This window comes from Microtus oregoni, unplaced genomic scaffold (assembly GCF_018167655.1).
Source record: "Microtus oregoni isolate MIOR12 unplaced genomic scaffold, Mior012 000072F_ref0000427, whole genome shotgun sequence".
NCBI classification, from domain to species: domain Eukaryota; kingdom Metazoa; phylum Chordata; class Mammalia; order Rodentia; family Cricetidae; genus Microtus; species Microtus oregoni.
The window spans coordinates 3,476,761-3,504,665 of record NW_024543979.1 but is presented as its reverse complement, the minus strand read 5'-3'; the positions used below and the strand labels follow the sequence as shown (position 1 = coordinate 3,504,665).

The window sequence follows — 27,905 nt, the reverse complement described above, 5'->3', positions numbered from 1 at the left end:
GACTGACAATGATCAATTAAAAGCAAAATTCAAAACTCTGGAGAAGGATGCAAACAATTTGACTAAAAAAACCCAGTCAAATTAGGTACTTGTAGAAATGTTACAGTTTTTACAGACTGATAGTAATCTACTAAAAGGGAAATTCAACACTCTGGAGAAGGATACAGGCAATTTGACAAACCAAGCCCAGTCAATGACAGAGGTGCTGAGACATTGTCTGAGAGAATTCATACTGTCAAAGGGGTATGATAAGATTGACTGATAGAATGTCTCTCCAGGAAAGTAATATGCATGCTATAAAAATTATGTTCAAGGAGGAGACATTATCCTTACTAGACAGACTTCACACCTTGTAATCCTCAATGAGGACATTAGAGCAGAACACTGGACAGGAGATCCAGACGTTACAAAAGGCAATGCACTTTCTAATGACATTCGGGAAGAACTCCAAATAAGAACTTAAAAAAAAAAAAACCAAACTATCGGCTTCTCAGAAGTTGTTTGCAATTTTACTAGAAAATAACCTTGAAACTTAACCATCACTTTACTTTTGTAAGATCCCATAAAGAGGACATCACCCCCATGACAGCTGGAAGCAATTCTAAAGGACGATGCCCCTCTCCCATAAAAGTTTGTCATCAGGGTTGGGAACACCATTTAGGGGTTGTTGATTATTACTTGTGTCAGGAAGAGGGTTGGGGTGGAAACTATGTAGCTTCAAAAAGAAAAGGGGAATCATAATAGTGTGTAATAGAGTGAACACTTGTGAGCTCCTATTTATGGATAATTTACATTGGTATAGTTTTTATATATTGATACAAGTTCAAATTATATTTGTTATTTTTGTTTACATTATTTGTATACCTATGCAAAGTTATTCTGTCAGATTGTATACATGCATGTTTCTACCTCTATTTAGGACATTTTATATATTGATACAACTTTTAGGATATATTTTCATATTGCATTATATATTATTCTTACCTCTGATCAAGACACTTATACATTGTTTACTTTTTGAGGTTATTGTTCTCATTTGCTGCACATTTGCTTACAGATTATTTAATATTCTGACATGAAGTTTTGGTCTTTAATTTATACAGATATTAAATATTATAGGTCAATAGTTGTTCATGTTTGTTATACATATAGTCAGATTAATTAGGTTCTTTAGATACATAGAGATTATATTCTGCCTAGATAGGTAATCTTCAACCATTTTAAGGATCTGTAGAATATGGCATTTAAATAACTTAGGGTTCTGTTGACAAAAAACATGATTGTTCCTGACAGCACCGATCTATTCCCCAGAGAATGTTGAGCACCAAAGACACTCCACTTGACGCATGTTTTATTCTTGGCAAACCTGGCCTTTGGGCAAGTAACTGCCCATACATTGACCACTGACAAAATGTCTGGACAGGACAAGCAGGGTACAAGAAAAAGACTATCAAACCTTGCTAAGACAGGGTAAGACAGTTCTGAAAAATTCCCTGCCTCTGAAAATGGTCTGTCAGTTACACTAGGCCTTAGCCAAAGTTGGTTACTTCAACATTGCAAATGAGACATGGTAATTCTAAATCACATTATGCTAATAAATAATATTAGCTATAATATCATGGCAATATTATTTTCTAGAATATGCCATAATCTTACCAGCAGGTATGTGTAAAGCCCTTAGAAAAATATTTGAAAAAGATATGAAATTCATTATTTTCTTATGAAGTCCAGCGCAGAAGAAGGTGCTTTGTCCATCACATAACAGCCTACTGCATCAGATTCCTCGCAATTCAGTGCTAAAAATGTACACTTCCTCCAGCTGAACTGCAATCTTTGTGGTGTGGCTGTGACTCTCTGTATAACTGCTGCTCATCTTCAGAGGAGAGAGGAAGACACCGACTTCTTAGACATAGCATATGGACACTCTTGAAATCTGTCCTCCGATGCTAGTTTTGAAATCATTTATTTATCTTCACACTTAATATTTCTCTCTCAAGGGGCACATGTAACATTTTATAAGTTAGGGGCTGGAGAGATGGCTCAGTGGTTAAGAGCACTGACTGCTCTTCCAGAGGACCAGGGTTCAATTCCCAGCACCCACATGGCAGCTTACAATTGTCTGAAGATCCAGTTGCAGGGGATCTGACACCTTCACACCAATGCACATAAAATAAAGTTAAATAAACCATAAAATATTAAAAAACATTTTATAAGTTATCTATAAAACCTTTGTGAAAAGGAAGGGTTTCAATCAAATTTGTTTTCCCATTTGCCACTATGTACTGTTTTGGGGAATCGAAGACACATGCCTCCAAACACTCTGTCTTGTTGTTATTTGGAGGCCATGGAAACTTTGGATGGTAGGGTCTAGGGTGAAATCTTTTTATCAATGTGGAGTGTGCCCTTGAAAGGGACTGGGGAACTTGGCCCGCCCTTCTCTCCCTCTTGTGTGTCAGCCGTGAGATGGACAGCTGTACCCTGCCCTGCCCTCCCCATCACCACATGAGTCTTATCTCAGGATTACGAGGCATCATTCCATCCCAGACTAACACCTCCTAAGTGAGAGCACCACAGCAGCCTTCTTTTGAAGTGTGTTATCTCTGACATTGTTGTAGCAACAGAAACTTAATGAAGTGTGTTAATATGAAATTAGTATTTTTTCCAATTTTTAAGGTCTGCATAATATATTTGTTCCAAGTGAACCATTATTTCATTCATCATCTGTTGGGAAGAATAGATTTACTATTGTAAAAATCAATAATAAACAATTTTATATTTAAGGTTTTCTTCACGTATATACTTCACCTCTAGGGATAAACCCGTTTAAAGGGGGCACTTAAGAGCATATCCTGTTTTTTCAGAGTACCAGAGTTTGGTTTCTAGCATCCATAATGGGTGGCTCATAACTGCCTGTACCTCCAACTGCAGGCCATCTTACATGCATGCTCTTTTGAACTTCACGTGTGCCCAAACTCACATCCGTATATTCTCTTACACAGATACACATGCCTACACATAATTAAAAATACATCTTCCAAAGAATAATTATTGTTTTGAAGATCATAGTAAGTTCAGTTATTTTAGGAGGACTATGGCATAGCACATGACTGTGGGACTGGGCAGGACAGAAGCTTCCGTCTACACCATACCGAAGCACACTGTGGTTGATACTGGAGTGGATGCCTTGTCCACACTGTCAGCTCTGTGATCATCATTAGACCTTTGCTGGCAGGACAGGAAAAGCTTTTGAGTGCTGCAGTGAGCATGGCTTGTCTTCTCAGTGCAAACACCCTCTCAGTGACCCGCCCCTCCCCACAGGGGTTAATGTCTTGTCTTTCTGTCCCCTGGAGCTGTGTGGCATTAGTGTGAGGCTGAGGGGTGATTACAGAAGGTACTAGTGGGGAAATTCCCTCTTCACCTCTGTATGACTAAATGGGCATGTTTCAGCTTTCAGAATGTAAAAGTTTCTGCTGTATAATGCAAATGATATTAAGATAAAAGATTATTTTTCCATTAAATGTTAAAGTAAAAGATGGAGATCATTTAAAAAATAGCAACAGTGAAGGATACTTAATAGTTTCTTGTCTGGAAGCTTCACTATCAAATTTTACAATTCTTTACTTCTTCTGACTTTCCGAATATATTGCAGACTAAGGCAGAGCTATACATTCTTAAATACGATATTATCATTGAAATTGTATTCCTAACATCTCTATCACTTTTTAAAACGTCCCTTAACTGAAAGAAAAAAACATTTTAAAAGACATACAATAGACTAACCTCCCAAAACAAAAGTTCAATACAGTTGGAATTCTAGGATGGAGGTCAAGCGTGAGTAACACTGTTGCAGGTGAGGCAAAGTTAATGGCAGGGAACAACACTGGATGTTCCACAATTTTTCCTTTGTTACTTGGAAAAATGAATTCAAAATCGTGCTGTCAAATTCAATACTTTACTCTCCTCATATCTGCCACATCAGTCGCTAGACAGTCAGCCAGGACATCCCTTTGTCCAGTCTGAGTGTCTCTTGAGGGATGATGACCTGTCTGACGTACCTGTCAAAGGCAGGCTTCTCTCCACAGTCGAATGCATCCTGAAGCTCCTTGACAAGGTTGGCCTGGCCTGGCAGTCGGAAGAGGCCCTCTTCCTTCAGGCCCCGCTGTCGGATGAAGTCCACACACTGCTCCACCAGCATGGGTGCCAGCCGGTTCCCATATCTTTTCTCGTATCGGACGGTGTCTTCCAGTTTCTGTCCAAAAATACCTGGAAAAAGAAGAGATGGAAGTAAACCCGAGATTCCTATTTTCCTCTCATTCACTGCTGTCTTCCTTTCAAACCCACTGTAAAGGATACAGGTTGGAACAGTCACAAGTATCTGAGGTTTGCTATTTCCCATTGGTATACAACCAAGTTCACTGCATGCACTTGTCCAGTGGACCGGGTTTCCCTCTGCCAACCCTTCTGGGGGTATTCTATGCTTAGATAAAATAGGAAACTGAAAACTCATATGAGTTCCCTGAAAGGAGAAGGAAGAAAAGTAAATGCTATGTGCTAAGATTGTGCAAGTCCCCGGAGGAGTGAGTGGGAGAATATTCAGCAGCTATTAAGTCGGGGATTCAATAACAACAGATGGTCTGCTCCCATCTGTTATATAACGCATTTATTTACAGACTCACAATTGCAGAATCATCACATTCCAAACAATAAAACATCTTACTACTAGAGTATTAGCCTGGCTGGAAATGGTACCAATACACAAACGAACTCTTTAACTTGTGCCACATCTAACACAAATGGAGTTCACATGCTGATTTTATGAAAGAAGAATCAGAAGTGGCATTTTCAGGGGCAGTGGGCATGGCAGCCCATCATGACAGAGTGACACAGCTTCCTTTGTTGTGTTTAGAATGAGCAGTTCCTGGATAATGGTGTGGCAAACACTGTTCAATAATTCAGCAACCACTCGCGCTCCTGTTTTCTCTTGGCATTTCAACTTTAGAAGCCAGGAAATAAACACGTCTCCCATTTCTCTTGCAGCAAGGCGGCCATATCTTATACCACAGCCTGAGAAGGGGTGAGAAGCGCCTGTGGATAGCTGGTTTTCTGTGTGAGAGGGGTTCTAGATAGACTCATCAAGGAACTAACTCTTTCCTGTTTTTGCCTTTTCTAATGAGTTAGGAGTGGAGAAGAATCAGGCACAGCTATTAAAAGGAAGGCAACAGACCCTGGGTAGCAGTGGTAACTGGTGTTGGCCATGAGAAGCAATGAATTACAACATTCACAGGATTAAGAATTATCAAAGATAACTAATAAACTGTAGAACCAGGATTTACTTGTTAGACATGAATTTTTAAAAATTAATATTAAACTGATACAAAAATGTAAAGGTATTCATATTTATAGGGTACCATGTGATGGTTTAATACATGGACATACTATTCAATGTTTAAACAAAATGTGTGGATTTTCTCAAACAGTTGGCATTCTTTTAGGTTGAAAACATGAAATCCTTTCTTCAGGGTTCATTCTTTTTATTTGTTTGTTTGTTTGTTTATTTATTTTTTTTACACAGGATTTCTCTGTGTGTACCTGGTTGACCCAGAACTCACTCTGTAGACCAGGGTGTCCTTGAACTCAGAGTTCCACCTGCCTTTGCCTCTGCCTCTCGAGTGTTGAGATTAAGGCATGCACCACTACCACCTGTCTGAGTCTATTCTTCTTTCTAGGTGACTGCCACCTAAACTCAGCGGCATACCAGACGTCTTGCTTCTATGCAGCAATAACACAGTATAATTCACCAGCCTCTCTATTACTTGTTCCTTCCAAGTCTTTTTAACCTCTGGTATCCATCATTGTATTCTTGACATCTGAGAGATCAACAGTTTTGGATTCTATACATGAATGATCTCATATAATACTGGACTTCCTGTGTTGTTTTGTTTCATTTAACATAATTGTTTCCAGTTCTATCCATCGTTTTGTGAAAAGCGAGATTTCGTGTTGTGTGGCTAAACAGTAGTCCTTTCTGCTTGTACTACTTTTTTTTTTATTAACTAGTTGATAGACATTGGTGGTTTCACTATAGTTAAGGGACTACAATATACATGGGCATACTAATATTTCTTCAACATGCTTATTTCTGTTGGATAGACTGATACATTGTATGGTGGCTTTATTTTTAACTTTTTGAGAAACCTCTTGACTATCATAATAACTGCACTAGATTTTAGCTACACTTTCCTGCCATTTTGATCAGAACTTTTGTGGATTTTTGATACAATTGTTTTTACTGGAGTGAAGTGATTATAGTTTCACTTTGCATTTCCTGATGATAAATGATATTGAGCCTTTTCATGCATACCTACTGGTATTTAGTCCTTGTTTCTTTTAAGAACTATCTACAAATGTTTAGACCCCATCAGAAATATACTTATTTTGCAATGCAGTTTACTGTGTGTGCACGTGTATATCCCTTTTTCAAATGTACCCTATACAACTATTATCTCCTATTCTGCACTCTTGTCCTTTTACTCTATTCTTTTCGATATAAAACTTTTGTAGCTTGATGCCACTGCTCTTTTCTATTTTCTGGTTTTGTTCTTTGTGCTTCAAACACCTTAAGCAGAGAAAATTAATATTTTCAAGCCAATGACCTTAAGTGTCTCCTTGTATTTTTTCTTCCACCTTATTTATTACAGGCAGGGTCTCTTGGTCAAGCTCAGAGCTCACCGATATTGCTGGCCTTGCTGCCATCATGCTCTGGAATCATCTTTCTCTGTTATTTTGAGGCTGGAATCACAGATGGGCTGCATGCCTATCCAGCATTTATATGAGTTTCTGGGGATCTGAACTCTGGTCCTTGTGCTTGTACAGCAAGCTTGTTAACCATCTCCCAGGCCCCTGAGTATATGACTTTAAGTTAATAATTATTATTTCACTTAAAAAAAATGTTGAACCTAACCCCAGCAGTACTTTCCTCCAGATAGTTTTTAAATATGAGAAAAACAAGTCTGCATTTGTTCAAAGTGACATTAAATCTTTAGCCCCACATTTTCTATAAGTTGCAACAAAGCAAACTTTTAACCCATTGGTGCGATTCCTTTGGAGCTATTCTAGGTTTGCAGACTACTCTTGAGCAAACGTATGGTCTTTATTTCCCTGTGGGCTTCTTTGAAAACAAATGTTAAGTTTGATGCTTTGATGGTATTTTGTCAAAATTCAGAAAATAATCTTTCACGGCACTGCTAGGTGATTTAAACACCAAGTGTCAATATTGAAGAGTAAACTTCTGTGTCTGTGGTTTTACTCTAGACATTAGATACATCTTGATACACGCACAACAAAGGCTTTCTCTCCTAATCTGGAGACACTTCAGGAAAGCAGTTCCCATTCACCTCCCAAGTGCACTACAAGTGTGAACTACTCTCTCAGGATGGAGTTTCACTCAACAATAGAATAAAACCATGTCTTCAAGCTCTCACAACTTCTTTTCTCACTGGTTCAGGAGATGCTACCGGGAGATCTGGTCTACCTTTGACTTCTTTGAGCATGGAGGCTTGTCTTTACATTAAAATAAGATTCTCCTTACAAAGCATAGCAAGAAACATTTATTATATATCATATACTAAGTCCTTGATGTATATTCTTTAATTTCCATGAGCTATTTAGAACTACTACATTCCCTATTCATGTGCGGGGAAATGGGCTCAGAGAGATTCAATAATTTGTTCAGGTCAGAGCTCCAATGACAAAGTGGAAGTGACCTCCTATTCAGATCATCCTCTGTAGAACTTTCGGCTATCCCCAAGTGTCAGCCATCCTCCTCTTTAACCACACTTGTCATGCACCTTCATTTTCAGAAAACTTAAAGTCTTAGACGTAAGCATAATTTCTAGGTCAGGCGTTTTAGCAGGCATTTATCTACATTCTCCCATCTCATCTCACAGCGCCCAGGAGGCAGGCACCACCTCCACTGCCGTTTTACGGATGCCTTACCAAAGAATTTGTCGAAAGGTGACCAAGCCAGCCAACGGTGAAGTCTTATTTCTCACAGCTGAGGGATCTCAGAGTCACATGGGCTCCTTTTCTTATACAGTACTTAGGGTGGATAACTGCCGAAAAGAGGGTGGGAAAGAAGCCCTCTATTTCCAGCTCTCCAGTCTCACTCTGTCTCACCACACTAAGGGGAAAGGGGTTCAGAATACTGAGAATAAAAAAATTTGTGGACCATAATGGTTCTGATTTCAGATATTTTTAAATTTGAGGCTATCTGCAAACATAATGAGATACTTTAGCAATGGGCCCAAGGTTAAAGAGAGTTCACCAATGTCTGCATACATCTATACACATAAACTAGCTATATTTTAGGTAGTGTTTTAAATAATTCTGTGCTTGAGAGAGTTTCATGGTATTGAAGTTTCTACAGTGGAATCGTGTTGCCACTAGAACATCTCAGATTTTGGATTTTCAAATTTGTATTGCTCAGCATATCCATCAGCATCCCCATGGACATACGCGCTTCAGATTCCTGGAGTATAAGGTCAACACGGATGAGACTAAAGTCCTGCACAAACATTTGCAGAATGAACTATGCATGCATGAAACCAAAACATGTCATCTTCCCAATTAAACAAAACAAATGAATAACTACACAAAATGAAATGAGATGTGCTGCCAAATTTCTATAAAAAGCCATAAAGATAGAACAGTCCTTGTTTTCGAGTGAAACAAACACATTAAACTTCCTAATTGTTGCTCCAGGTTTTTGCTATTGGTTATTGTAGAGTTTCTGTCCCATCTGGTCACCAGATCATATTCTCAGCAAAGAGGAAAAAAAAATGTTCTGGTTCCTCTGTTAACTAAAGCTCTGCTAGCAGACAAATCCTGCTATTGCTGGGGCTGTGAAAGCTTTCAATAAACATTCACGCTTCCTAAATGGATAAGACAAAATAAAAGATGGCTATTTTAGCTCAGAACAAGGAAAGCCGGCCAAGGCTTACTTCTGTCTCTCACCAGCGTCCTAGTTTAAAAAAAAAATTCTCGCAAGAGTGCTAAATCTAAGAGATAAGATTCATAGCAATGAGCAGTCAGTGAGTGCAATCACGTGGTCAGAAGGAGGAAAGGAAGAGAAAATAAAGACTTGGAAAAATGAGGAAAGTATTCTAGGATGAGAAGCCTGACACAGTGGTCCTGGCCTCAGAAGAGAACAGCAATTATAGACAGCATCATTTACATCCAGGAATCAAGCCAGAAGACTTGCATGTGCTTCAAGGATGTTCTTCACCAGAATCTTTCTTCTATAGCCAAAAGACACCAGGTGGCCTGTCTCAGGCCCCATGTTTAATAAAGAAGCCTATGTAGGTTACAGATAAAGGTCCATGTGACTCTGAATGTCTTTCTTCCTCTCTCTTTTATTAATTCAGCTCAGGTATTTTTCACAAGTGAGCTGCATGTTCCCTTAGGATCACTGAAGGAAAAACTCAGTCTCATGTAGGTTAAGTCATTCTCTGCTCTCCAGATGAGCTGGGAAGTCAACCTTTATTCCCAAGCAGCTGAGGCTCCATATAACATTTGGTACAGTACTTATCCCAGGTTGGCATTCATTATTCCATTTTCCCTAGGGAGTCTGCAAGATCTTAACTTGAAGCACGCAGTCTGTCTTTCTTACATCCACAGCATCGCTTGCTGGGGACTCCAAAAAATGCCACTCATTTACAGACAATACAAGTTAAAACTATATGTGTCTGGACAATGGTATTTGGATGGGACAAATCAACTTCCATAAACATGATTACAATGTAAACAACATTCATTTTCTGAAGATAATTTTGGCTGTATCTCCAAACATATGAAGTCATTGTATTTTAACTCAAATTGCTTACAGACTAACAGGAGAATGCAGAAAGCACTGTAATGCTCTAAATGTTTATAAATACCAGGCTATATACAGCCACTCAGCTCACAATACATTTTGAATATTAACTGATAGACCTATCACCTCACTGTGGATGGAAATAAAGCGACCAGTGTGTACTACATATGTGTTGCTTGAGGAGTATGTGCACACACACATATAAAGATACAGTTTCCAAGAAGAAGCTCGTATAAAACACAAGGCTGAATAGCAAGAAGTGTGAAGTGAGAGCCATCCATGTCTTGAACAAAGAGGAAGTTTGAACGCACAGGAGCACCATGGTGGAGGACACAAAATGAAAAGGCAAGAGGAGGTGTCAAGTATGTGTTCAGTAGGAAGAACACATACTACCAACTACCATGGGTTAGCCTGGGAAGCTGGGGGGCTATCTCTTGGTAACCGGTGGAACTGGTTAGACTGTGTTGATGATTATGCAAAGTAGGAATTACTCCTGTGGGCAGTAGGACATAGAAGTTCTGGGTGGTGGAACAAGGCTCGAGAGCACAGTGAAGGAATAGGGATCAGGCAGTGCTTTATGGAACAGACTTTGATGTAGGAATCTGTGAAGGGTGTGACAGACGGGGAGGCCATGGCTGTCCTTGTGAAGAAAGAGCATTGCAGACCGAAGCGAGAAAAGTGCAGAGGCCTAAGGTGGGGCTTGAGGGACCCCAGAGCAAACCCCAGATGTTCTAAGTGTTTATATATAATGTGCCACATTCTATGAATAGCCGCTGGGCAACTAGTAACTTATCTCCAAGAAAGGGACACCTTTGACTAAATTAAGGTTAAACTCAGAAGTTAAAATTTTACTTTAGTTTTTAATTGCAGAGAAAATAGTTCTTAATATGAAGTCATGATGAAATATCAAAGTTTAAAAATGAACGAGTTAAAACTACATTATAGTTTTCTTTTACCAACATACAAATTCCGAATACCACAATCCCCCACTTCCCGACTAGTAGATGTTAGGTTTGTGAAAACCCGCGGAGGGAACATTTTCAGTGACCTAAATTAGTTCTTGAAAAAAAGAAAGGGAGATGAAAGGGCAGTGAAGGCCAGAGCAGGTCTGAAGAAAAGCCCTCTGAGAAGTGGCTGGGCTGCACAGCTCAGGGCTGGCACCTACAAAGGTCCCCCACTCTACCCTTCGTTCTGGCAGTCGTTCTAAAGCTGCTGAGATCCAGTGAGTCTCTCTTTCTCATGGTCTACCCACGATAACAGTTATAAATTTATTTGTGGATCAGGAAAACAGCCGCCTCAATGCTTTTGCTTCCCCTGGGTGCTTTCTTAGCTTCACACACTCAGCTTGTTTCTTTGGGGAAATGACAAGTGGGTGTGCGGGCAGCCCAGAAAGCGAGGTCCACCGTGGGAAACAGGTGAGCACAGTCAGTAAAGCTCAAAGCCAAACTTTCCTTAAGGTGACACAGTTTGGAGTCCGGGATCGAGAGGGAAGTAATTCTTCTTAGCATCAAAATTTCAGTAAAGATGTGCCGTCCCTACACCCCAGGCTATAATGCAGGGGTGACAGATTAGTGCAGCACGCTAGCCTGGCAACAGTGCAGCGGCAACAGTGCAGCTACAGCAGCTGAGGACCTTCCTCTATGAGCCTCAGTGCAGAACTGCGGTTATGCGGACAAGGAATCAGACAGGGAGGGGCTGCATGCTTCCTCCTTGCTTCTAACAGAACGCAGAACACAGCACTGTGGAAGGGCACTCTCTCTAGGTCCTTGACTCAAATACTGAACATTCCCTAGACCAGGAAGACTTCCTAAGGAAAAGACAGCTGTAGAAACATAGTATCAGGACGTTCCTCCTCCTGCCTGTGCCAGCCTGTGGGGGACTTTCTCCTCGGAGGCTGCCTTTCCCTTTGTATTTAAGGAAACATAGAAGAAGGCACAAACACACAGCAGGCTTGCAGGCATTCCCACACATCTATGGTCTACACATCTAGGAGGAGGGGAGGAAGAAAGGGTGAAAACTGCCTTGCTTTGTTTGAGACACATAAACAGTACTCCAAATATGTCCAATTACTTTCAAAGAGCTGAGAAGCTATAACCCAAGGGGCATGGCCTTTGAATATTAGCTCTTGAGCCTCTCTCAGTTTCTGTATGTGTCAATTTCTCCATCAGTGATGTAGTTGGGCAGTAGCCACGAGATGCTCACAGATATTTAAAACTTGAGAGCTAACATTATGTGTTTCTCATTTAATATCTTATAGGTGAACTTGGAACATGAGCAAACACCTTGTTGATAGCACGTAACCATGGTCATTGCTCAAAGAAAAAGACCCAAAAGGAGTAAGTATTTCTTACTAAGTTCCCTCTGTATTTAATTTTCATATTTCCTCATTTTTGGGTGACTGCTACGTAGGGGATTATAACAAAGATGTGGCGGACCTCAAAACAGGAACGTAATGGTCCTACATCTCATTCAGCTCCGCGGCTGACTGAATCAGTTGGTGGTACATTTACAATCGCTTACTTTCCATTGGACGTCTTCCTCCACTCTATTGCTCTCAACTTAAGGCAAACAGAATTTTAAAAAATACACATAAACTTTTTTTCTGAGAACATTTATTTCACTAGCAGCTGAAAACAATACAATTCAGAAATGCGTTAATTTGTATTGTTGATTATAGTTAATTATACCCGCATTTGCCCTTTTCCAATAATATATGTGGAAAGTCAAGGTGATTCCAATTTCTAGCCAATGGGAGTCACCACAGAGAACCTGATGGCCCAGACTTTCTCAGCATGCTAGTGAGGCTGCACACGGAGTCATTTGGAAACCCAAAGGGGTAGGACTCAGAACGTTTTGCAAGGGACCCCTTTCCAGTGATCAGAACGAGAATGCTGGGTTTAGATATGGGAAGGGCCCAGGAGAACTCTGCCCCCTCTCTTCAGATTTGCTCTGTTCCCTCTCTGCCAAGGTGATCCTTATAGGACCACTGTGTTTAAGTCCCACCTACCCTTCACAGACAGCAACACACAGATCTATAGGAGCCTTGAACAATCAACCCAGACAAGCAATGTCTTACCTAGCGCTAAGCCCTCCGTTTCCAATGCCCCCCCCCCCCCACCGCACCCCGCCTGATCCTCACAGACCTGAAAGCTGGCGCTAAGAGACGGACATTCAGACATGGATTAGAAGGACATTAGGATACCGTCTACCGACCTTTCCGGAAACTAAAGCACCGTTTGATTCTTCTGTATGTTGTTTTGGGGATGAAAGGAGTTGATGCACCTGAGGGGCGTCCCCCCGAATTTCGGTCTTCAGGCATCATATAGGCCCCAGGTTGGGAGATGAGCTCAGGCTTCCCGAAACCCTGCCTCTCTGCGGAAGCCCACGGGCATTCCTCCCATGCTTGCTTAGGTGTCAAGTCTCAAGTGCTGGTCCCTAGCACTCCCGGGAGGGTTTTGATCGTCCAAGTCCTGAGTTAAGGTAACCTCTCATTTACTCCTTTTTGGTAAGAAATAAAACAAAATACACCACTTCTTTTTCTTTTGCCCAATTCGGGGGGTTTTGAGGTTCTTTTTTGCTGTTGATGCTGTTTTTTGTTTTTGTATTTTTTTTTTTAAGTTTCTGCAGACATTCCAAAATGTCACAGAAAAAGAATTGCAGCAAGCAAGCTGCGACTACCGTCACACGGCAGGCAGGAATTGTTTCGTTTTGTTTATTAAGAACTGTCTTCTCAGCTGGACAGAAAGTCCTCTGGAAAGGTCAGCCCTGTGCAGAGGGGGAAAGGAACAATGACAAAAGGCCCCTCGGGAGTACTTCAGGACAGTCCCAGCTGGCTCCTTTCATCTGAGGGAAAAGGGAAGAAATCCTTGGCACCTTCTCCAGAACGCATTCCAGTGCACGACAATTCCTTGCAGAGGACTCCCCAGTTCCTTTTATGGTACCCCTCAGCCTTTGATGCTCTCTGCAGGCGTCTCCCTTTCCCCTTCTGTCTTCCAGCTCCCCATGGAGTCGCCACGTCAGAAGAGTCCGGTGCCCATTCTAGGAGTCTCCTTGGCTGTTCCGAGGCGGCTTTGCAGGGAGCTCTCCTCCCCCCTCCTGCTCCGGTTCCCTTTTCTCAATGAGAACTGGGCGGGAGCTGGCAGGGCTGCTGCTGCCGACTCACAGCTGTGGCCGCTGCCGCCTCCAGTGCCCGCTGGTCAGACTAAGCAGGTGCAGTCGCATCATGAGGGGAGGGAGGGAGAGAGGATGCCTTGCGCCCCGTGAAACCTTTTAATTTTTTTTTTTTTGACTCTGCAGTGACCTCACAACTCTTGCCTGACTCAGCACCTTCTCTGCTGCCTGGCTCAACCCTGACACAAAACAGTAGTGGGGGGATTTCTGCGTGCTCACTCACACTCTCTTCCCACACGAGATTTATACGTTTCCTCATTCAGACCCTGTGTAGTTCAATCTATTTGCGGATGCTATAGCAAAACGCATATCCATAAGTCACATTACATATTGATACATTTTATGTGTTTATAAAAGTTAGTTTTTGTGGCCATGAGCCTGCAGGTACAACCGCAAAAAACAAACCAACTCATGCAAGATGGAAATGCATCCACTTTCAGGGTTCGGTCTGAGCAGCAGCTCCTGCAAGCTGTTGCCCCTCACCCGTGTCCTCCACGGCTTTCAGTCCTGGTCACTGAATAATTTACTCTCTGGGTTAATCATTCATCCACTGGCTGCTCCCTAAGCAGACCTGGAATGCTGGTGCTTTAACCCTAGCTGACCCCATGGCCTCTCATTCCTCCTCAGTCCCTCATCAGAGCTTCCCCTACCTCTGAGTTGTATGAGAAAGGTAGCCTCCAGAGTAGCATCACTGCCCAGTGTGGCTTTGCCGGTCTGTGACACAGCCAGGGAGGTGAAGTGTGTGTGTGTGTGTGTGTGTGTGTGTGTGTGTGTGTGTGTGTGGTGTGTTCACTCTAGGTGACTGGAAGCCACAAAGCAGACTAAGTACTCCCTTGAAAGTCTTATTGGTCCCCTGCATGAACACTGACTCAAAATCAACTGGAACAAAATTCAATTTACAGAACAAGCAAGGGGCTGAAGAGATGGCTCTGTGGTTTAGAGTGCACGCTGCTCCAGCAGAGGGAAGTTTGGTCCCCAGCACCCATGCTGGACAGTTTGCAAGAATTATAGACTTAATTTGAGAGTCATCTGGTGCCTCCGATCTCTGGAAACCTATACTCAATATACATGTATGTCTGAATGCATGTATGCATGCATGTATTATGTATATGTGTGTATGAGACACCCTACATATACATATTAAAAATAAAATAAAAAACAAATAAAAAATAACTAAAACTAAACATTTCCACAGTTGAGCACTTTAAGAACCCAATTTTGTGGTTTACTTGTTTCTATGATTTTTTTTTGAGAATTTCATGCATGAGTACTCTTTTTATATCATTTTTACCTCTCCCCATTTCAATTCTTGTGTTCAACTCCTACTCCCCTCCAAATTATCTATGCTTCTTTTTAATTATTACTGATACACACTCACGCATACTCACACACACTCATACATACCACATACACAGCCCCTCCCCAACACACACACACATTCTCCACATAGTCACAAATACACCACACCCACCATAGACTCACAACTCACAGAATTACAGACCCCCTGTGCACACACACACACACACACTCACACCACACACAGGCCTACACACTCACACATCCTCACACTTACACACACACACTCACATGCCATACAGACATAGACAGGCCTGAACACCTTATGCAAAGCCCCCACCTTCTACAGGCTGCCACACCCACACACACTCACACCCACACAGGCCCACACTCAAACCCTCTCTCTCGCCTGATTAACTTATTAACTTTAAAGCCCACACTGTTTCTTCCCCCACGTTGTTAAGTCGTTAGCAGGAGGAACTGGTCATGGAACTTTAAGCGCATCGCCCAGCTTGGGAGATCTAGAATCAGTGCTGAAGTTTCCTTTCCCGGCTGAGCGGTTAGTCTGTCCTGCGGTCCAGGTGGTTTGCTTTACTTAGCTGGATAGGTGTAAAATGATTGGCTTCCTTTGACGAAGAGCCCTACACCTTCTCTCTCCTCAGTTTTTTGTTGCTAGAAGAGTGAGGCACCAGAAAAGCTCCTCAGGGATCTTCAGGCCACTGTGTGACGTGGCCTTTCAGTTTGGTACTGAAGCATCTTAGTCCAGGTGCATGGCCACTCACAAACTTATGTATTCATGCAAAGATAGGTGCTTCTTCACACACACACACACACACACACACACACACACACATATTTAATTTCCTGGTGTCAATTTAGATATTTTTAAACATCTAGAAAACTACTTTAACTAAAACAATCTTATATTAAAATTTTTGTTTGATGTATTTTCAATATCTATTATAAATAAGGCATGAACTTGTGTTTACCACAGTAGAAGGACCAGATAATATTATTATCCTATCAATCAGAGGAAGAAATGAATTTTCCTGGTGCTTTGGAACTTGACAGTCACCCACCTACTCTGGGCCTCAGGACCGAATCCACAGAACAGTAAGCAGAACTAAACAATGACTTTAAAATAACCTAAATAATGGAAAACTTGCTTTTAATGCAAAAATAGCTGGAATTTCAAAACATGAAATAAACAACATTTTTAATCATATATGTGTATTGTTTACACCTAAAATTTAGAACTTTCTTCAAAATTCAGCCCATGGTCATGGAATTAGTGCGAGCATTTGAAATGCAGGGTCCAGGGTGAGAGCAGTAACAACCGTGATCTAGCAAAGACTTCAGTCTGCTCGGTCGGTTCTCTGCGCTGCATTTACGTATGCACTGGTTTTAACACTGAGAGGAATCAGTGAACAGTTTGTGAAAGTTAAGTTAGTGTTTTCAAGCTTATCCTATAATTTCTTAAGACTTAAAAAGGAGAACCTGAGAAATTCATTCTTTGAGGGATTGTTGTTTATTATTGTGAATGACTTATGCTAGAACACACACACACACACACACACACACACACACAATGAGTTATCACCAGCAAAAACAGCCTACAGAGTGGGAGAATATCTGAGAGGTGAGAGGTGAGTTGTATACAAGGGATCAATATCTAGAATACATAAGGAACTGTAAATCCTCAACACTACTAGGTGCCAACCACTAACTTTCCTATCTGTACATTTACATGGAGTATGCGGTCAGAGGCCAGGGAACTAAAGAGGAGCCCATAGAATGGCACTAAAGAGGCTTTAAGGTCGTGTGTTGGGAGTGTCAGAGAGCACAGATGGCAGAAAAGTAGTAGAAGTGGGCAAAGGTGAGGCAACCAGACCTAATGATTCGAAAAGGTCACAAGGAAATGCAAAATAAAAATCAAACATGGGAACAACTTTATTCATTCATTCATTCATTCATTCATTCAAAAACTTGAACCATGTATTTGTGAAAGTCATTGACGTGGTGGGGGTCGAGATGTGGATGCAGTGCTTGCTGCACAAGCCTGAGGACCTGAGTTCAGATGCCCAGAGCCCTTGTCGGGGCATGTGAGGCTCTAGGCAGCCATAATAGCAATGCTGGGGGCAGAGTCAGGCGGGTCACGAGGCTCACGAACCAGCCCGTTTAGCTGAAGAGTAAGCTCCAGATGCAGAGACCCCTGCCTCAAGGACTGACACTGGGGGTGAGAAACGGAGATACCCTAAGGTCCGTCTCCGACCTCCATGTTTGCCTGTTTGTTATATACCAGCACATGCATGCACATACATGTACAAGCCTAACGTGTATAAATTATATAAGATCGTGGAGAGCTGGAGTATCCCTTTCAGGCTCATAGACTTGGAGATTCATGGACAGTTGGTGTTTCTATTGGAATCATTTCTGACGATTCTAGGCTGACAGCAGTGTCTGTGGTCACCAACTTTACCCATCTTTCTTGAGAAGACAGACAGAAGAAAGAAAGAAAAGGAACATGGACACATTTGATATAGTCACTCTAAACATGCCCCCTAAGCTGATATTAAGGCTTCTCCTGGACTCGGGAGCCTCAGCAATCTGATTAGAGAGAAGAGGAAGCAATAGGAACTTTGAGAAGTCACATTTGCAGGGTGCCCACAAGTCTCCAAACTGGAACCAGTTGTGCATTTATTTCTCATGTATGCCAAGGGGAATTCTGGATGAGGGCAGAGTCTCCATTTGTGGATCTACAAATATTTTAGACTGTCATCCTAGCTTATGAACAGGGTGAGTGCAGGAACTCTCATACAAGGAAGACCGGAGTAGGAGTTCCTCTTATGTTTCCAGGAGAAAGCAGGAGAACAAATGCCATTCCCCAAACAATGCTTGGGGTTTTCTGTCCTAGCAACAACCCATGGGCCTGCAGTAACTCATAATCCAGCCCATTCACAGACAGAGCTGCTGAATAGGGAGAAACGGCAGAGACAAAAGGAAAGGAGGAGATGATGGGGGTGGTGGGCCACAGGTGCCTGGAACTCAATGACTGTCAGCCGGAAGTCAGGGTGCTACTGGACAGGCTGGGACGGATGGTAGTCTTGCCTCCCTTTCTTTGTTTCAGCTCTGGGGCTCAAACCCAGGCCCTCAGACTCTACTACTGAGATATCCTCAAAGCTCAGCATTTATCAAAACCTAAACAACTTCACATTATAAACTGCCTTGGAAATCATTCTAATATACGAAGAGGTCAGTCAACCTAAGAAACACGTGACATGTTCATAGAAAAGAATGGTTTTGAGAATTCAATGTGCTGACAATTCATAAAAATGAATGCAAAACATGGAAATTATATTTGGCTGATTAAATGTGAATTTGAGTTAATAAAACTGAGCCTGGCGGTGGTGGCATACGCCTTTAATCCCAGCACTCGGGAGGCAGAGGCAGGTGGATCTCTGTGAGTTCGAGGCCAGCCTGGTCTGCAAGAGCTAGTTCCAGGACAGGAACCAAAAGCTACGGAGAAACCCTGTCTCGAAAAATCCAAAAAAAAAAAAAACAAACCAACTGATTTTCGACTACATTAATATTCACATAATTCATTTTTAATAAATATTATCATACCTCATTGAAAATACACTTGGTTCTATACAAATACTTTTATTATTTCTTAAAAAAACATTTCTGGTTATGTTATTCCAGCTCCTGTTTCTTGAAGGATAAAATTATCACCTTTAATTTCTTACTCTTTTCATTCTATCTGACTTAGTTTATTTCCTTTTAGCTTATTTGCTGTGTTCTGCATTTTCAACATTGCTTTGCTCAGATTGTATATATACTCTAATCACTTACTGTTAGTCAAAAATGAGAAAAATCGAAAATAAAAACGAAGTTATTCCATTTTAGAATTCAACATATTCACAGAAGTTTGGTTCCTACGGACAGGCGATCTGAATTAATTAATCCAGGAGTTATTTAGATATGCATCAGCAATGGTGCCGAATAATTTACTATTCACGTTAATGTTCACCCATTTGGACACAGGAGCTGACCCCCTGCTGGCTGGAGGAAAGGTTGACGCATCTACCTTCTGCTTTTCTATGACTACACTCTGCTCACCTCCTCCGAAGGGTCCCCATATGACTCGGCGGATGGACTTCACCCAGTCTTCCATATCATTCTGGGTGCTCGCCATGAGGAGGTAGCTCTCATGATTCGCTGTCATCCGATCTCGGTCACCTCCTGCAGAAACATAAGCACATTGGGAGGACAGTTCAGTCAGTGGGAGCTGAATTTTCCTTGCCAGCCTCAAGGGCTTCCCAAAGGGCTGGGCCTCCTGCAGGCAGGCCCTACAGCCTGGTGAATGAATGGGAAATATTTACCTTAGCTGCTGGCTGACCTGCAGACGGGACTGCTGCTTTAAAAGGAAAAGCTCTTATGTTTCCAGGAGAAAGCAGGAGAACAAATGCCATTCCCCAAACAATGCTCGGGGTTTTCTGTCCTAGCAACAACCCATGGGCCTGCAGTAACTCATAATCCAGCCCTTTCACAGACAGAGCTGCTGAATAGGGAGAAACGGCAGAGACAAAAGGAAAGGATGGGGTGGTGGGCCACAGGTGCCTGGAACTCCATCAGAAGCACCAAGTCTTTCTGGCAGGTCCCTGGTTCAGGGTGGGACCTTAGGAACGGAGCAATCAGTTAATATAGGTGACCTACAGTTCCTCTGCTTTGCCTTTGTTGGTCAGGGGGAACTCAGTCCTCAAGGTCTCACTTTAAGGAGTGGAGGAGGGGACTGTTTGCATGCCTGGTCTACTACAAAAGCCAAAACATATCTAATGACCCTGACACCTGAGTAGGAAATTTCAAAAGCCCTCAGGGCAGAAGGGGTGGCCCCTCTTTTATTTCCCCCACCTCATGCTCTGAAAAATCTTTACAGTCTCTAATAACAGATTTAAAGAACTAAAGTCTAAAGCACACAATTTAATCCCTGAGAAACCCTATCGTGTACTTCAGTTTCCCTGGAATGCAATTTTCAGGTGTGTAGAGAAAGAGCGACCGCACCCGACCCTGAACCCCAAGGATCTGTCAGATGTAAAGATGGGACTCTGAGCATCCTTAGCTATGTTAGCTAGTGTCACAGCTGTAGGGCTTCAGTCCTGGGTGATAATTCCTAAGGCTCACAAGTGAATAACTTAAAAAGCGGTTAGTATTTCACCGAATTCTAATAAGTTATACTTACTGTTCAGGTGCTCTGTAGCTATCAGTACTTAATATTCACTGAACATTCTATGCTTGCAGCCTCCGGATCAATAATCCACATTCAAGTGTTTTATTTGGTTAGTTCATTCTAAGTAGACTGGAAGACCTCTCAGAAAGGCTTGTAGGTTTCAGTTACAAAAGACACCTCTGGCCTCTCCCCTCTCACACCCAAACTAATTCACGCATTGCTGTGAAAGGTGAAGTGGAGGCATCTGAGTCCTGGATTCCACAGGACCTCCCTGGCTTGCGGCCCTGGCTGAGAAGTCCTGGGTGGCGAGCAGAAGTTAAGTCAGCCAGCCGAGTAACTCATCTTTTCCGTCTCATACAACAGGATCAACATGTGCTCGATGGATGTCCAGTAGCTTTCCCTACACCACCATGCTTCTTAAATAAACAAGGAGTTGATGTTTGTGAGGACAAACCGAAAAGTCCATAAAAATACTGGACTATAGAAATGGAAACCCTTGAAGAAGTGACTGCCTGTTACCAGGGAGACAGCAGAGCTAATACATGCTTGAGCAATTATTCAACAGTAACAAGGATTATTCTCTTAAACATTATTTTCCATCCATACCACTATACATAGGAGGCACATGTAAACCTTATGATGTACATGCCTGCGAATATAGCACATTTCAGCAAACGTGCATGCTCATATCACATACGGATGCCAGAAATAACTAAACGGCGAAATAAAATAATGCTCCAACGGCCCTGCACAGCGCTAAGAATCTGATTTGCATTCTGATCTGTTTATACCACTGTTTGGAGCCAAAAAATTAGCATTTTGAAATCAGAATATTTTAATTATTGCCTTTGCCTAAAGGATGCTCAGTGAACTCAGATAGCAATTTCCTGCAGAGAAAGGGCAGGGACAGACAGACAGCCACTGCAGAGCCCAGAAGCAGAGGGACAGGCGCCTGATAAACACAACTGGCCAGTAGTCCTGGCTTTTCATCTGATTCTTTATCTCTGCTAAGGGTGCTGTGTGTCTGACCTTGAATCTCATTTAGACCGCCACTCACAGCTGTGAAATCTCGTGCCTGAGTTCTACGCATAGATACAGGTCTTGATTCCTCAGTGTATTAGCAAAGAAAAAGAATGTTTTAGAACAGCCTTTGCCACGAGTCTTGGTGGAAACAACACACTTTCTTACTAAAAATGTGATTAAGTCGTTACATAGATTAAGAATGTACTATCCAATGTTCATATTTTCTGAGAGTCATACAGTTATTTGCTGAGGCCTCAAAAAATTACATGAAAATCCCAGAAATTAACAAATCCTGAAATCCAAAGAATTTACTTCAGTATATCACTACCAACTTTCTCCTTATTGTTGATCAATCATTTCTTACTGAACTAAATTTGTGGAACCTTAATTAGTGTAAGTGTGTGTGTGCTTGGGAAGCATATGCATGGGGTTCCAGGCAGCCACTATGGGTCTGGGGTCACACCCTCTGGGTGGGGATAAGGTAGGACCGGTTACTGAAAGCTAATGAACAGGTCCCCTCCTAAGACTACAGATGTCTTCCGCTCTAGTATATATGACCTTTCAGCTACAAGTCACCTGTGGGGCAATGCAATTAAAGATCTCCAAATACAACTTAGCAATATTTTATTCCATAAATGAATAAGTTCATAATTTAAACTTCGAACCACAAAGGTGAAGTTCAGCTTTGGTTGTCATCTCTCTTTAATGGTACCTAATGCTTAATGTAATCAATTTAGAAACAAAAATTATTTCAAGAGGTGAAATTTGAAAACAACATTGAGTTTTAATAGTCACGAGTTTGAGACATAATATATGAGTTTCCAGACATAATATATGGATGCATATATATGTGCCCCTTACACTGTACTGCAAAGCCTTGGGATGCTACATGGTCTCCATTCTTCCACTTTGCCTGGATCCATGCCGAGTTCAGTTTTTGAAAACCTACTCTAACATACGCCAGGGGGTCTGCACACATATTAAGGGCATGACTTCTGTTGGCAGTCACGCTTACTGCAAGCGCTCCATTGCAAGGCTTGGTGATTCAACAGGAGCTAAGTAGGTCACATCATTCTCTTGTGTTTGCTCATAGGTAACATCAAATGTTTGCACATTTCACGGAGCTCTGAAAATCACACCTGTTTGCTTTACTCTTCTCAAAGTGAAACAGATTCCCCCAAATAAATTACATACTGGATCTGATTACCGTTTGTACAGTTCCAAGGTAGAGTTACAGCAGCCCGTATACATGCTTGCAATCAAGGACCTGCACTTGGGACCTTCTTGATGACAAAAGGAACTGCTGCCCCTTACATCCTTCTAAAACGCAAACCTAGGACATGTTTGATTGGCTCATTGAGTGGAAGGTTTCAAAATCTGCCATGGTTGGTTTCTATTTTAAATGTAACCCAAAAGGCTGAAGGCGGGGTGCTAGCCTGTAGCACTATTGGTCAGAGCTAGAATCGTTCTGAAGAGGAACCTAGCTGGAGGAAGTTCAGCCTTTGGACAGATGCCTGTGAGTGATATTTTGTTGTGCCTATCTGTCTCTTGTTTGTTTCTCACTGAGCATGTGCAATGTGTGCCTCGCCATGATACAGAGCTTTACTATAGGCCTGTGGGTTGGGGTTATGTGAGCATGGCCTGGATCCTTTGAAACCACGAGAAAAAAAAAACAACAACTTTCCTTCGAATAAATTGCTTATTTCAGGTATTTCACTAAAGTCACAGAAAGCTAGCTAACCCACACACAAAGATTTTTTTTTCTTTTCCCTTAAAGGAAAATAATTATAAGTTGCTAGTACAATTGTGAACTAAAATGTAAGATAGTTTCTTGGAAAGGAGAAAGATTTGTAGCAGACTTTATTTTGGGCCACCAAGAAACTCCCAAATCATGACATGGAGATTTATTATTAGTTATGAATGTTCAACCTTATCTTATGCTTGTCCCACCAGCTCTTGAACTTAACCTGTTTCTCTTCATCTATGTTTTGCATCAGGCCTTTTTACCTTTCTTTCATTGTACATCCTATTTCGTGTCTGTCTGTCTGTCTGGCAACGGCTGCGTGCCTGGCCCCATGCTTCTTTCTCTTTCTCCCTTGTTTTGCTCTCTCCCTCTCGTTCTCTCTTGAGCCTAGATTCCTCCTCCTACCCATTCTCTCTGCCCGCCAGCCTCACCTATCCCTCTACTGCCTAGCTATTGACCATTCTGCTTTTTATTAGGCCAATTAGGTCTAATATTCCACATCATAAATAAATGGAACACATCTTTCCATAGTTAAAGTAATTTCCCACAACAAAGATTGGCGGTGAATTGATTGTTTTCATTTTTTAAATGATTTGCTCAAAGTGAACTGTAGCGCACAAAGTCACAGTACAGACCAGAGGACATTTCAGCGAAGACTTTCAATGTTGTTCATGACTTCAAGGGTGAAATGTTTCCTCATTCCTAAGTACAAACAGGACCAAAGCCAGAATATTAAACTCTATTTTATTAGCACTTGCAGAGAAGATATGTCAATGCCCTAAGACTTATTTTCACTCATCAAGTGAAAAAATCTTCAAACAAACAAAGGAACCTATCAATTTCTATAAGCTCTAGTTCTTAGGTCTTTCCTAAGAATGGATTGTGAAGGTAAAAGCTTTGCTCAAGCATAACAGTGGAAAGTCACAGAGGTAGAAACACATGACTCTCCTTTTATGGAGACTGATGCTCGGGAAAGAACCAGAATTATATGGCATGTGATCAGGAAACCCAGGGCCCCTGTGGGTGCTCAAACCTTTTAACATATAACAACAGGATGTGATGAGACTACACACTTCACGGAAGAAGGCCGAAGAAGGGACATTGGGCCCCCTTATACTAACATGCGAAGTACATTATTATCTAAAACAAGAAGACTTTTTGTCATGCCTTGTTAATCATTTCCGAGTATTTATTTCACAAATATTAATTTAAAAGGTGCAAGGTCAGAATTTCAATGAATTTTCTCAACAGCAACATTTCTCAATGCTGTACTAAGATTTGTGAATATTCAAAAACATCCCTTAAGTCAGAAAATGAGAATGTATTCAAGGTTTTATAAACAAAAAGCTGCACAACTCTACAGTAATATTTCAAACCTCTAAACCAAAATGAGATCAATTGGAGACCTAGTAACGGTAAACACATTGCTTTTATAGTTAATATATACAACAAGCATGCTGCTAAAATGTTATTTTGTATTTTAGCTCAATTAATCTTAGGCTTCTGTTTCCTGAGGTTTTTATTATATTGATGTCTTACATAATTTATGCCCTCAAGAAGGCTCTAATCTATTTGTGAAAAGAGACCACTCTGTAATGTATCACAAGCTTAGGTTTAAGCTATGAATAATTATAATGAATATATGTTAGTTTACTGCTTATTGGTTGGTATTTACTAATTATAGTAAGTTTCCAAGGATTATATTTCAAAATGATTTGAGGGAAGTCTCTCTGCTTGAGTATATACTCAATTTAATATATAACATATATTAAAAATCATGTATATATACTATATACATACACAACACACATATACATATATGATGAACTAAAAAGTCTATATTATAATTCCTCAAAAATTACTATAGAGAGTGAACAGTGAAACACTGGACGGGGCTGGAGAGACAGCTCAACATTTGAGAGCAGTGGGTTCCATTCCCAGGACTCATACAGTGACTCGTGACCATTTGTGACTCCAGAGCAATGGGTCTCATGCCCTTAGCTGGCACTAGACAATCACACGGTGCACACCACACATGTAGATAAACACTCATACACCATAATAATAAAATAATAATATATAAATGTACTGCCTCTATTGATCTGAAAATGTAACCATGGCTTAAACAGAGGTAGCCAAAGGGGAGTAAGAATTGCACCAGGTAACCCAGATCCCAGCTTCAGGTGCTCATTTCCTAGTTCTGAAATCTATTATCTTCAGTTGTGGTAATGGGACTTCCTCACAGGGTCACTGTGCACTAATTGAAGAAATATGACTTCAAACACATCAAAGACTGTTGGGCAATAGGTCATTTGTTGTTTTATTATGAGTTTGTAAGATATTTTTTCATCTAAACTTTTTTCAAGTTTAATATTTTTTAATTGAATCATTTCAAATGCAAGAAAATAGTTTTTAGAAAATATTCTGAATATGATTATAAAGTAAATTTATTTAATAAAGGAAATAATGTTTTATCTTTGAAGCTAACATTTATTTCCATTTTCATGTTTTTTAAAAATAATGATGTATTTAATCTATTAGTTTTGATGCCTTTAATTATATTGTTCTGAGATTGTTTTTCTGTGTATTTATGCAGTACAGGTTGGTCTTGAATGTATGATCCTCCTGTCTCAGCTCTCTGAATGCTGGGATTATAGGCATGTACCACCATAAACAGTAAAAATACATTTACATTAAAATGATTAGTTTTAAAACTTTAAAATTTCAAATAAGCACAGTTTGGACTTCCACTAATTTACAGATTTCTCAGGCTCATTCTTCTGAAAAGCACAAGATGTACTGAGCATATTAATGACAATGATGATACAGTTAATTGTATTTCAGTTACCTGCTACCCAGACTGCACTGGGAAGCCAGGAAGATCTCAATTTCAGCCTAACTGGGTATTTGACTTCTAATTTTCTCATAGGTTACGCACCTAGTTGTCTACGCCCAGAAGTGTATTAAATTCTTCTGGTTGAAAGAGCTGAGAAGTAAAGGTACCGCATGCTTTAACATCCTCCCAGGTGGTTCTGAGGCATCAAGAAGTCAGAGCACACCTGCTGTAGGAGGCTTTACTATAACTCGTCAAGATTTACAATTTAAGATTCAAGTCTTTCAACGACAGGCCTCCCATTTGCTTGTACCCATGTCAGTCTTCCCGTGGCAGTTCTTCAATCAGAAAGCACTGAGCTCTAAAGCTACGGATCATATAATGTGTCTAATTGCTTATTTGCATTGTAAATGACCAACACTACAACTAGCTTTGTAAGAACAAGTCATTTAAGTTAATATTAGCGAGTCTGGCAATTTTGTGAGTCTCATGCATTAAAGACAGTTTATTTGATCAAAGTGAACGTTAAGACACTTCTTTTTTGCATTTGAATACAGATTCGCTATTTCACTATTCCTCATGCCCTGAGTTTGATAAGTTGAATTGTATATTGAATTTGGAGAGAGATTGTTTGAAGATCTAGAGGAAAATGCTCCAACACATTGAAAAACCTTATGTATTGTTTCCCTCTTATTATTTTGGAATATTACAGGTTTGCAAGGCTAATAATAAAGTCAGTTGGTAACTTATTTACAGTTTGCAAATTATCTTCATATCTCTTGATCTGGTTTTGAAAATAATCCCAGGAGGTGAAGCAGAACATCATCCATCTATCAAGTACATTGATAAAAAAACATGTTGCTTTTCCCAGCAGTGTTCCAGGTCTTGAGGACACAGTGGTTAGCACAGGTCCTGAGGATACAGTGGTTAGCACAGGTCCTAAGTGAGAGCTTGTGGCCAGCATTGGACTGAATGTCCTGCTGTGGAGGTCACCAATATAACGCTGTTTAAATCACAGGTTGTATGAGATCAGTACGGGAAACCAACACCAGAACAGAGAAAATTTAGATTCGACAAACAGAGATCACTGGAGACTTTAAGGTACAGATCACCAGGTTAGGCAAGGTGGAGATCATTGACAACCTTGTAAGAGCTACTTCAGTGAACGAGATCAGTCTGGACTAACAAAATGCCTCTAAAGAAACGTGTTCATCAACTGGTGGAGGGGGAAAAGAGAAACACCTGGTATAAGCAAACCTCTAAGAATTTCCTTGTAGAACAGAACAGAGAAATGAGATGTGTGTGTGTTGGGAGGACACAAGGCTTGTAAAATGGGAAATATTACAGAAAGCTTATATGCTTACGAGAATTATCCACAAGACTAAAGAGATGGCTCAGCAGTTATGAGCACACAGTGTCCTTCCAGAGGACCTAATGACCACATCAGGCATCAAAACCTCCTACAGCTCCAGCTCCCAACATCTGATGCTCTCTTCAGGCCTCCACAAGCATCTACACACAGAGAGAAACACACACACACACACACACACACACACACACACACACACACACGTGCATATGCACTCATTACACATACATGTGAATATGCACACATTATACACACACAAACACATACAAATGCACACACTCACTTAAAATAAAATAAATATAAAAAGTCCACTGGGAAAGTTGTCAACTGGGAGAAAGGAAGCTTAAGACATCCGTAGTTCCTCAAAGCTAT

At 41.0% G+C, this 27,905-nt stretch overlaps 1 protein-coding gene across 3 annotated transcripts in view; it reads right to left on the bottom strand.

Moving 5' to 3' along the window:
• Arhgap24 (Rho GTPase activating protein 24) overlaps positions 1-27,905 on the bottom strand; it is a 389,929-nt gene that overhangs the window by 29,452 nt on the left and 332,572 nt on the right. For 2 of the 3 annotated variants that reach the window (XM_041642135.1, XM_041642137.1), the window contains 2 exons: positions 19,457-19,579; positions 4,056-4,263 (listed from right to left, as the gene is read on the bottom strand). In XM_041642135.1, coding sequence (XP_041498069.1) covers positions 4,056-4,263; positions 19,457-19,579 — 331 coding nt within the window. Of the gene's footprint in view, positions 1-4,055; positions 4,264-13,084; positions 14,021-19,456; positions 19,580-27,905 lie in introns of those variants that run through there. The other variant, XM_041642136.1, reaches the window with a different exon arrangement.